Consider the following 12352-nt stretch of genomic DNA (forward strand, 5'->3'; position numbering starts at 1 on the left):
CTGTTTAACATCTACCAAACTGCACTTACACCTCATAAACATTTCTCTGAGGAACATTTTGATGAATATGTGCATGCGGGAAAGTGCTGTTTAAATTATGGCATCAATGGCAAACATTATTGTTTTGACCTGTACATGTTGAGTTCAGCAAGTGCTGCATCTCTTTCAAATGCAGGAGTTATAAATAAGTATGTTATTACTGCTTGTATGTGTGTTAATGCATTAATTTGAACAATGTTGATCTGATCATTCTCAGTGTAGAGACTTTTGGAAATAGAAGACTAGCTTGCATTCACAGCTTTTTGACGTTATCAAAAACCACAGAAAACCACCTTCAGCCAACAACCACTGTTCACCTGTAGGAGTCTGTTGTCATGATGTGGGACTGCAGAGCAACTCATGAGGTTTTTTGTTTCCGAGAGGTTGAAATGAAAATACTGTTCAAATAACTCACAAAACTTAACATAATAAAAAGATGTCATCATAAAAACAAGTAGAAGAATCAAGGTTTATCTAAAAAGTTTGTCCCTATAATATTTTTTTTTTCACAAATAACTGCACTTACCTGGATCTGGATCACATAACATCTGTTCAATAATTATATTTATGATCAACTGATCCTGGAAATAGATTACACAGGTTAAAATTATGCTATGGGTTACAAATATTTCATTGTGTCATATGAATGTAAAATTATTATAACCATTTAACACTAGAATGGTCGAAGCAGTCATTTTGACTGTTTTTGATTTCAAAAAAGCTATAAACTCACACACTCAGTTTTTAGTGACATCATTATTTTGGTACTTCTCTGTTTATACAAAAATTTGAAGATATTGAAAGTTTTGTTTGGGAGATATTGGCATTTATACCTAGAACAGCCAAGAGCAGTCATTTTTACTGCTATATGTAAATTGTATACGTTTTCTCCTTGTGGTGGGCGATGTTTGTTTTTGCTTTTTTTTTTTTAGGTTTATTCCCTATCATTTGCTGATGGCACAAGAAGCACAACACCAAATTTCCTAGTAACATACAGATAAGAAGAAAAAAAAATACTTTTGGCATCTTGTTACTTGGCTGTAAAAAGCCTATTGTGGGCCTAAAACCTGTTTGTGTATTTACAATTGAAAAACCCTATTTCTTATTTAGGTATATTCTCTATTATCACACTTTTTCTGATTTTTTGTTTTAGTTAGATTTTTCATAACTATTTGTGGCACCATCTGCTTTGAAAGTTTCCTAGGACAGGGGTTCAATCACAATATGTAGAAATAACTCTTATAGAAGACAGACGTGTTTGAACTATAATGGTACTTTATCAATACACTAAGAGATATTTCGGACAATGAATCTGTCACTGAGGAGACTTATGATGCAAACTCTGACAATGATATTCAAAGAGACAACTAGAAAGAGAATCAGCTGACATGAATTCATTCTGGCATTAGCAGAAAAACTACGAAAGTGTTATTATATATCAAGAATTTCCAGTATTTGTGAAGCACCAGCAGAAGTTACAATGATATCAAGGAAACAACAGGAGTTTGAAGTTTCAAAGTGCAAAAACAACACATCAGAGGTATACAGACGTGCCAACTTTTGAAATCCAAAAATCCGGAGATTCTCCCGAGGGAGGGAGGGGACCCCCCACCCCACCCCCAGCACTACCAGACTCGATCAAAAAAAAAATTCACAAAGAAATTTTTTTAATCAATTAAGAAAAAGTTACATCCCCCCCCAAGGCAGGTTCTGCATTGCCCCTGAGCAGAATATAATTCCATGTCAGTCTTTCCGTGCAGAATAGAGAAATCACATCTACATACTGTTCATAAAATATGTTTCCTTTCGTGGTGAATGCTATCAGTGATTTTATCTTGGGTATATGAACTCTTAAAAGCTTTATATTTTAGCTTTATTATAGCTTAAAGTTTTATATTTTCTTTCTGAAAATATAATATCCCATTTAATCGGAAGAAACAATTAAAAAAAACTCAAATTACAAAGCTGCCGACAAAAAAATGTGTTTACCGCACGGCTGTTAATGGAATACAATAACGATTATACAGGAATTTCGGCAACCAAGGTCATGCCTTGATTGCAGATAAACGCTACGAAAACGAAGTCGCGTCTTTGCCAGTTGCTTAAATGCAGTCACAGAGACTTTTTTTAAGGCTGCTCAATGGAAATGACCACGGCTGTCCTCTATGGGTGTTTTCCCTAATGATGACAGTAATCATTGACGCCACGGCAACATGAAATCTCGCGTAAAATCTAATTTTCTGCCAAAATCCGGAGAGCGGGAGGAAGGATGAAAAATCCAGAGTCTCCCGCCTAAATCGGGAGAGTTGGCAGGTCTGGGTATAGTATATGTCAGAAGTTTGTTTGTGGAAAATGCAAAAAATCTGCACTAAAAATGTAGTCTGCTTAGCGTGCACGAACAACTAAATATTCGAAATAGAAAAGACTGATACACATATAAAAAGTTGCACATCAACTAAATGGAGCGATGTATTATGTGATGTAAGAGCAATGTTTATATCAACATTTTTATCATGGTAAATTCTGTCAGCATTTGTCATTATTTTCATAATTAAAGTTGGAGAATCATTCTATGGACACCCTGTATGCTTAAGAAAAGGCAAATTTCTTTGAAATAAATACATTTATCATGTGGGACAATGCTTGTTCCTTTTTATTGAAAAAAAAATAGCATGATTAAATATATTGTACTAAAAAGAAGCAGCAGTCAAAATGACTGCCGGGGGCCTTGTAGGTATACTGTATAGTCCAGCCCTTATAGGTATAGTATATATAGGCTTACCCTTCTAGTGTTAAAGGAGAACCAATTTTCCAGTCCATTTTGATCTACTCATTTTTAATATATAAAAAAGGGAAAGATTTACTTTTTTATATTTTAATCCAAGAGATGAGTAAATTGCTTCTTTCCATGTGTGTGTATGTATGTATATATATATATATATATATGCCTTAATTGATATTGAATAATAGTTAATGTGTGTAGACACAATTCACTTTGTTATGAAAGCTTTTCTGATGTGTATATATATTCCAATTAATTACTACATACTCCCCCCTACTAATTTTCATGAAGTCATTAATGATTTTAACAGCTATACGGGTGGTTCTCAAAGTTGTGGCTCCTAGAAGTGTCACCAGCCTTTGTAAGGGACATCACAACGAGTCAGTTTATTAATATATGCCCATTCAGTTCTGTGAAGTTTCTCTTTTCTACACTATTCTGGGGAGCCGCAGATGAACGATGATAAAGCCAAGGGAGCAGCGAATGACAAAAGTTTGAGAAAGTTAAACAACACTAAAACATAATTTTATTGTGATCATTAATGAACACGAGGATATATTTGATTAAGTTGAAATAGCCTTTTGATGAAAATTAACAACACATAATATCTTACATCATTTTGGGTGTTCACTTGTTGCAAGGCATAGTCACGAACCATGGACGGACTGAAATCAACTATATATGATAAGATATCAATTGAAGCTGTCTTGATGGCCATGTCATCCATCTCCTACACGCAGAAGCATATATTAATAATCAAATGTTAAAGCAACCAACCATTAAACTGCTCAACATTAATAGATGATGGGCATAAAAATAAGAAAAAACGGAGCCTATCATCATCTATGAGCAATTTGAATTAATATTGATGATTTTATGTTCTTCAAGAATGTACAGATGATATATACATTTTTTCAAGTCCTCTTTACTTTATATTGTTTTTAGCAAACAAAACAAATTTTTACACAATGTATCAGTAGATTTTCTTGATTCAAAAATAAAAATTCATAATTATATAATGACAAAATAAATAATATTCATTTAGCATGCCAATGTAAATACTACAATTATGATGTCATTTTAAATGGAAAGTTAACTTTCACTCATTTTTAAGCTAAAAAAATTTGATTTATTTAAAAAAAAGAGAATATAAAGTTGTAAAAACAAGATGGACCCAGCTTTACAGGGTGGTACAACCCATCGTGAGAATTTTTCTTCATTATGGAATTACGATAGAAAAGGTCGTAGATAATATGCCAAGATACTAGAGGGAATAGCAAATACCTGTTTCATTAAAATAAAAATAACATTTACACTTAATCCTCCATACACAGCTCTAGTCACTGCTTCAGAAAAGATGAGTTAGATTTAAGAGATGATTGTATTGATCTACTCATCGATAATTTTTTGTTACAGGTTATATGATGCTTTACTACTACTAAGAAACATTTTAAATGTGACCAATGTTGGAGTCACCATTGATGAAGACCTTAGCAATAGGTTGATTTCACATTTTCTAGTTTTATCATTTCCAATTTTAATTTTTCTATTGTTTAAATATGTTAAAAATTTATAAAATTTAGTTTAATTGTATGTGCTATTTAATACTTACCAGAGTTATTTCAAGAGCCTGCAATACTCCTAAACTTGACAGTGACTAAAAAAGGAATTGAAAATTTACCAAATAAGTTATGTTACATGATAAAAAAAATTTTGGAACGTGAAATTTCCAGAAAACTATTTTTCTATTTATGAACTTAACTAGTTCAACATAACACATTAACTAGATGGTAGCAGCATTTTATTTTTCGGATGGGCATATGTCCTGCAGCAAGAGAAAAAGATTAAAAATGCACGTGAGCTTGGCAAATGCACCACATCTTTAACATGATAAAAGTTTATAAAAACAAAACTATAATATGTTTTATTTTTTTCACAAATAAACATGTGTTAGAAAATACTTGCCAAAAGGTCAGCGTATATTAGGGTGGGTCACCGTTCTATATGTAATTTTTTTTTTTTTTAAATTTCTATCCGGCACAGCACGAAAAGGGTGCCAAATGATGTCTTTAGCTCACATATAAATTTTTTTAAGAATGGGTTATCATCTTCTGCCTCCAGATTGACTTTAAAGAATACATATTTTGAAAAAAAAACAACTTTTTTGATGAGTTGTAACAGTAAGGTTTTGAAAAAAAATTTTAATGTGCGTCTAAAAAACATATACAAATTGCATGAGTAACATTTATGTATTGCAAGAAAAATTTTACAGGAAGGGTGAGTTTTGATAGCAAACCAAGTTGGAGAGTAAAACTTATACAAATACAACGCCACAACAGGCAAAATGCCCAACGAGATGGCTGATAAAAAGATGCCCATAATGGGACATATGTTGTTAGAATTATTAAATTTTTAGGAGATTCCATCGAAATGTACAAACGTAGAATTCGATTAGCACGAGTTAGCCATCGGGCATGAGACACTTTGCCTGGTGATTTGTTTGTCAAATCCTTAGGACTTTCGAAACAGCTGAGACTATTCTGTACAAATATGTTTGGTCTATGCTAACAACTTGAATAAAAAACTTGGGTAACTCTGTTGAAATAACTTGATACAAAAAAAACCGGGTTTTTTTTCACATATTTCTGTATCTTTGCCGATTCTCCCTGAAAATGTTTTCGGTCCCGATGTGCTGCCGTCAATATGTAGAAATAAGTGTCTGAAGGGTAATTCGTTCATATGCAGTAAACAGATAATCCACCGCAACAGCTTATCTAACCTTTTTTCAAGCAGACGTATGACACCTCCATATTTACCAATGTTTACATTAGTTCCACGTCACACCCACCTGCCACTAAAGACTCTATAGATATTTCTGATTCCAAGAAGAAATCGAAGACTGTTTGTTCTGTGCATTCAGATGTGCCAGAAGATGGTGTTTCGATGCTGATTCCATTATCAATGGAATATGCTCAAGAATGCTCTGTCTAATTATATCAGAAAAAGACAGAAAAATGCATAAAGTTTTATCTTTCTGTCAGTCGAAGTACAGAGCAGTTATTTGTAGGACTTTGGTCGCTCGTTGGTCGATTAGGAAGTTTTTCTCTCTGGCAGGTATTTTTTTTGTATTTGGGGCAAATGCGCTCTTCGATGTTCTTACACTTGCAGGAAGAAAAAATGCCAAACAATAATTTACGGCCGAACTCTTCTAATGCTTCTTCTGTATTTTAGGATGTGATTTAAAAATATTTTTGTATTTCATACATGGCACGCCTTTAACATCGTTTTCACTCATTTATGTTGGACAGAAGGAATGGAATCTCTTGACCATATTTCTTCAATTTTTACCACAACAATGTCCTCTAGTTCTTTATACGTGGGATCTTTATTATTTTCATTATCACGTTTTATCTTATGACGGTTCCACTAATAGAACTTCTTAGTAGGTAGGTAACATATTGCATTTAATGTCACGGCGTCGGATATGCATGTGTAGGGTCTTCTTAGACTCTCTCCCCACTCTACCCACCCATTCACCCCTCACACCTACAATGTGACGAATTGTCTATGTAGAAAGTAATGTAATATGTCGAAGCCTTAACTGAATCCTACCTTGAAAAAAATATCAAAAATATCGAAAAATCAAAAAGTTGATATCAATCCGGAGGCAGTTAAACTGATCAGAATGTAAAAAAAAAACACAGTGTTACTTTGAGACCATTTAGCACCTTTTTATCACTGTGCCCCTTAAAAAAATGTGAATTTTATTTTTTGACCCACCCTAGCATATATAGCAACACATACAGGAAATATATAAGATCACATCTGATGAACAACATAAATAATTTATGTAATGTTATGATAAATGGCAAGCAGAGGTCCCATATCCTTTATTCAATGAACTGTTTCACTGTGTTGCAATGCTGACAGTAATGAGACATTACCATATCTTATTTATCACTGTATTAAACCATGTTGATTGTTTGATTTGTGATTTTTAAAATTTTCTCAATGCCACAAAACATAAATTATGCCACATATAAATAGATTGAAAAAAATACAGCAATCAAATATTTTCTTTTTCACAGAATCAACCAATGTTTTATGCACTGGTGGCTCAAGACTAAATTCTCACCTATAACAGACATTTTTTTTTTTTTTTTTTTTGGTGCCTCTCTAGCGTCTAAGCCACACCAAAAAAAAGATGGGAAAACACAAAGATTTGGACATGCTTAATGTTGTTAATGATGACAAGTAGTATATTCATAAAAGCTCTCACTCCCTGGCTCGTCTTCCCTAATTTCCCCAATATACATACTGACACATATTAAAGGCCTATTTACATATGACTGATTGTCTAGCTGTGTTCCCAGGTAGATGCAATGCATTAAAAAATAACAGCATTTCTCTGAAGCAAATTAATTTATCAAATTTTAAGAACAAACAATGAATGTAGCTACCATTACCTGTTTTTGCAGGGTATGAAAATAATCACTATTTTCTTTTTCAAAAATTAAGATTTTCTTTTAATAAAAAATTAATTTGATTCAAATCAGATTTTTTTAATTTAAATTAACTGATTGCTTCAACTGATTTCATTTAATTTCTTAAATATAATTTAGAGAATCAATGAATAAATTAACAAACTAACAGTCAAGAAATACGAACACCAAGAAACTGTATTTATGTAACATAAAAATTTGTTGAGCCTGAATTAACTGATTTCATTCTGCCTGATAAAGAAAACGTGGGACTTTTGTTTTTGGGCTCAGAAGAGACAGGGCAACAACTTTCTAATTGGAAGTTAGAGGACAGGGGAACCATATAAAACCGTAATATTTTTTATTTTGTGTGGCACACTGTATTTTCTCTCTCAAAACTGGCACAGGGTAATTTTTAAACACATTTTGAGCATTTTTTAAATTGAAACCATATCTCTACAACAGACAGTTAAGAGATGGTCACATTAGCAATTACAGGATACCTTGTTTAGAAATTATGAATAATTCAGGCATGGTTTTCATTTAAATTTGATGAGATGGTTTTAGTCAAAAATCATTTTAAACTTTTTAATCGTGAAAATCAACACATTTGCTGTTCAATTTTTAATTTTACAAAATGAAAAACAATAACTGAAAAGAAGAGATGAAATAATGAAAATTACAAGGTCATATTCCCGTTTCTTACGTCATAAATACTTTAAATTCAAAATTACTATTTCCAAGGTTTTTAGGTCATAAAAATCTGAGCCTTAGTCATAAGCAGATATGATTGTAAATAAGTACATAGCCTTGTGTATATATTTGAAATAAGCTTCACGAAATTTTTTGCTGTTAGCTAGTCTCCTGTTTGTTACTATTTTCTTACTATGCCTAAACTTTTAAAATACATTGTATGAAACAAAAAAACAAAAATAAAAAACATGTGCTTACTTTGAAAAAAGCTTCTCGACTCTGAGGCTGCAATGTTTGAGAAAACATGCAAAATTCTTTCAAAAACATGACAAGATCTTTTCTTTTTTCATCATCAGTCGATTCATCTGTGAGCTGAGCAAATAACTCTGTGAGATACTTTTGATCTTCCTAGCAGAAAGCAAAGACATAATTTCAAACAAGTTGAAGGTTTTCTTGATATAGAAAACAGTTGTGGAGAATCTTAGACATATATGAGGCAATAATATAAAGTTTGATGCTGCAACATCTATTTCTGTCTGAGTTTCCAGACTTATCTTAAAAAGCAAAGAATTCAACTAAACTAATTTCAATCAGAATCTTCCGCTACTTCAGATTCAAACCACTATGAACACAAGGATGGTGATTCAGGTTGGTAAAACATCCACTTAATGTACCAAAGAGCATTCTTTAGTTTCGTGAGATCGAAACCATCCCAGTTCTCACGTCATATTCTTTTCTGACCAATGATACCAATTCCACTTGAGAAAAAGAGATGGGGTAGTTAGCACAACTTTACTTAACTTATGCCAACTTCTCAGAGAAAAGTATAGAATAAACTGTTTATAATCAGCTACATAAGTAATTTACACTGGCCAACCAATAGAGTGCAGTGGCAAATAATTCAGAAATGTTAAATGACAGGAACAAGCGATTTAAATTTGCAGGGAGACTTTATGCCTCTTGAAACAACAGTTTATGTGAATTTTTGTATTTCCTTTTTTCACATGTGATGAATATAAAGAAATTTTAAGTGTATGGTGTTTTTTTTAATGAGAAAAAATAACATGTTGATCTTAAGCAAGTCACACATCAAGCGTTTTTTATAACATTCTATGTACATTCTATAACAATATAAATATATTTATCAAAATATTCTGTCAATGAGGTAAAGATATTTCAAAGATTCTTATTTGCTTGATCCAAACACCAAAAGCGAAAAAAATTAACTTATACCATTACAACTGATATGAATTAAAAGTAGTAAAACAATCCTTGTTTCAGATTTGCAAACACTGAAAAAAAATAAAGAACAAAATTACTATTCAAAGAACCAAATCCCTTCAATTTTACTTTAAACAGAAAAATTTTAGGAATCTTTCCTCTTTGCGAAACATGGCATCATCATGCAAGCTATCCCCAATTAATACTAAGGTGCCAATCAGTAGGTTGAATTACATGTCATAACTACTTTCAAATCATAGTAACAAAAAAAAATCTCCATCAGGCCTAAAATGGAACATAAGGCTAAGCAGAACATATAGTCAAAACAGTCTTCTCTTACCAATGTTGGATGCCGAAAGGCTGTTGGATGACATTGGCTGTTTGGTAAATTTTTGTTACATCCCCCTCCAGAAATTACATATTTTTTTCATTGCATATTAGTCAGTTGGCAAACAAGAAATGACATTTTTATATTATTCAAATGTACGTAAATCATATAAATACAGCATGTTCCCTGAAGTGCAACATCCCACATTTTTTAAATGTTGACAATTTTTTTGTTGTTGTCATGTAATAGCATTCGGGGTACCTCATTTGCATAATGCAACCCCTCAAAATTTTTCTCCTTTGGATATTTCTATGCTTGGCAAAAAAATTAACCCTTGCGGCGCAGACAATTTTCCAAAACCCGTAGAAAACAATGTAAACAGGTAGCCTCACTATGGGGACACCATACCGGAAAGGGTTAAAGGGTTGAGAAGATTTTTCTATTGATTCATTAAAAATCTGATTGAATCATTCCTCATCAATTTAAGAAATTTTAGAATAAATTTGAAAAAGTTTCGATTCCTGCACACTTTTTTTGTAACATATGTTTTTTTAATTAAAAATTTAATTCAATTCATTTTTTCTCTGTGTTAAAAAAAAGAAAAAGTTTGTAATTTTGGATTCTCTTACCTCACTCACAGTACAAAAAAAATATTATGCGTTTCTGAAACTAATGCATTCATTTCTGTCAAAAATATTTTTTACTCAAAAGAAAAGCTACTGAGAAAACAAATGACACTGTTGTCAAAATTTTATACCTACTTGCAACATAGAGAGAATTTCTACTTTGTTGAAGAAAATGAAAGAACTCAGAGTAGAAAGCATATTTTCTTCGAAAACAGTAGGTGTAGGCAACACGACATCTTGAATATATTGTACCCGATATGTCTGATGAATTTTGGCCACAAGTTCAGGATTTGATATCGGGATCACTTCCTTAAATTTTGAACAATTTTTTAGGTATTCTCGATGTCTTTTTTTCACAGGAGAAGAAGGATCATATTCAAGTACACCAATGACATCAAAAATAGTGTCTTCAGCAAACAATACTTCAAATAAAGCATTTTTGTTCAACATAAACATATTTTTAAAAATGTCATACAGTTGATGTAATCTGTCACCAATATCAAAATCCTCGCACATATGAAAAACTTCTAAAAGTTTCTTTATATAATTTTCAGATTCTAGAAGTAAAGAAAGTTTTTCGCGCCTTATGGGTGAAGGTAAACAACTTGTAATGAGTTCACCAACTTCTTCTAACCTATTTACTTCACAGGGAGGTAATTCTATAGGTGGAGCGGTATCAGACACATCTTCAAATCTCTCGTCTTCAGATTCTTCAACTATGTCTTGTGTGACATCTAAAGAAGGATCTCTTCCTTGAACCTTAAAATAAAAAATAACATACAAAACTTATATTTCGATAAAACATCACAAATAATATCAAAATTACATATGAATTATTCAGCAATATAATCCAATATATGATGGTTGATCCAGAAGTAATTAGATTGGTTTTATTTCCCTAATGTGCATTGTTCATCATCAAAAATGAATGTAACTACAAAATGATGTCCTTGTATACAATGCACTTGTCATATCACTCATTGAAAGAATCTCATGCACTCAAGAGTCTCAAACTGCCTCTGCAAAGAAGTATTGTCAATGAAATGTTGTCATCGTCCTCCGCTACTTTCATGTTTTGGAAATGGCTAGGAATAATGAGGGCAAAATCTGCAGGGATGCAAGTGCCACTCATATATTTTGGAGCAAAAAACTCATTTCTGGAGCAGAAATTTTGAAAATGGAACAGGAGTAAAAACGGACTATATCTGCACTGTAAGATTTTTTTTACAATCATTTTAGGGTAATTTTTCCCTAAATTGTTAAAGTTTTGCCAAAAATTATTGGAGAAGATAATTCTAAATTAATTGTCTTCACAAATTGAAGTCCATTTAAATTTTTGCTAAAGTACCTTTCACTACTAAAGCATGCAATACTGACATGATATAACCAATTATTTGACTTTTTCAAAAACATGCATGCTGTAAGCCAAAGCAAGAGTTTCTGCACTCCACCCCCAGACTACATATAACATAATAAAGAAAATCACTCAAAAATGTAATTTTTTTACTCAAAAATTTAATTTTTTTCAATTTCCAAAACAGTTTATTCATTTAAACACAACACCTCATAGACACTAGAACCCAGGAGCTCAGGCCACATAAGCCCTACCCCCAAGCAAATTTGAGAGAAAGCCGAAGCTCTCAAATAATTCATGAACATTCATTGCAATCTATCCCTGCATACGCCCTTTCAGGATGTATTTCCGGTCATCTGTCAACCATAGACAGCTAGACTACTACCAATGTTTTTGTCAGATCAGAGTTCCTATGGCACCTACAATGAAACTTTCCGAAACAAGCTCCACAGTAGAGCTTGCTGAAAATGCGTCCCTGCACATGAAAAACTACTAAACGCACTATTGATCCGTACTACCCAGTTAAACACCAGCTCTATTGTGTTGGAAACAAAAAAAATCTGTTTCTTGTATTGTGCTTATATTGCGTGGAAAAATCGGTTTATCCGCATTTAACGCTAATTTTTCCCAAATTTTCTTCGTTTTTCAAATTCCTATATCTCAATGAATATTGCACTTGGAAACATGGAATGTCTTTTGTTGGTATCAGGAGAGACAGAGCAACAACTTCCTAATTGGGTTTTTGGACACAATGGGGCTGTATAGAAAGTTAATTTTTTATTTTAATAACTATACAAAGAAAGATTACTTACATAAAGGGAAATGCAT

General features: G+C 32.4%; 1 protein-coding gene across 2 annotated transcripts in view; it reads right to left on the reverse strand.

The window, feature by feature from the left end:
- LOC149072893 (serine/threonine-protein phosphatase 4 regulatory subunit 3-like) overlaps nucleotides 1-12352 on the reverse strand; it is a 54825-nt gene that overhangs the window by 32650 nt on the left and 9823 nt on the right. For both annotated transcript variants that reach the window (XM_089246468.1, XM_089246467.1), the window contains exons 5-9: nucleotides 10306-10929; nucleotides 8254-8403; nucleotides 4434-4478; nucleotides 3435-3551; nucleotides 566-620 (exon numbers count right to left, since the gene is read on the reverse strand). In XM_089246468.1, coding sequence (XP_089102594.1) covers nucleotides 566-620; nucleotides 3435-3551; nucleotides 4434-4478; nucleotides 8254-8403; nucleotides 10306-10929 — 991 coding nt within the window. The remainder of the gene's footprint in view (nucleotides 1-565; nucleotides 621-3434; nucleotides 3552-4433; nucleotides 4479-8253; nucleotides 8404-10305; nucleotides 10930-12352) is intronic.

The sequence above is a fragment of the Pholcus phalangioides genome, unplaced genomic scaffold, assembly GCF_987345545.1.
Source record: "Pholcus phalangioides strain wild (caught in Gottingen) unplaced genomic scaffold, Ppha-v1.0 ptg000017l_1, whole genome shotgun sequence".
Classification (NCBI taxonomy): Eukaryota; Metazoa; Arthropoda; class Arachnida; order Araneae; family Pholcidae; genus Pholcus; species Pholcus phalangioides.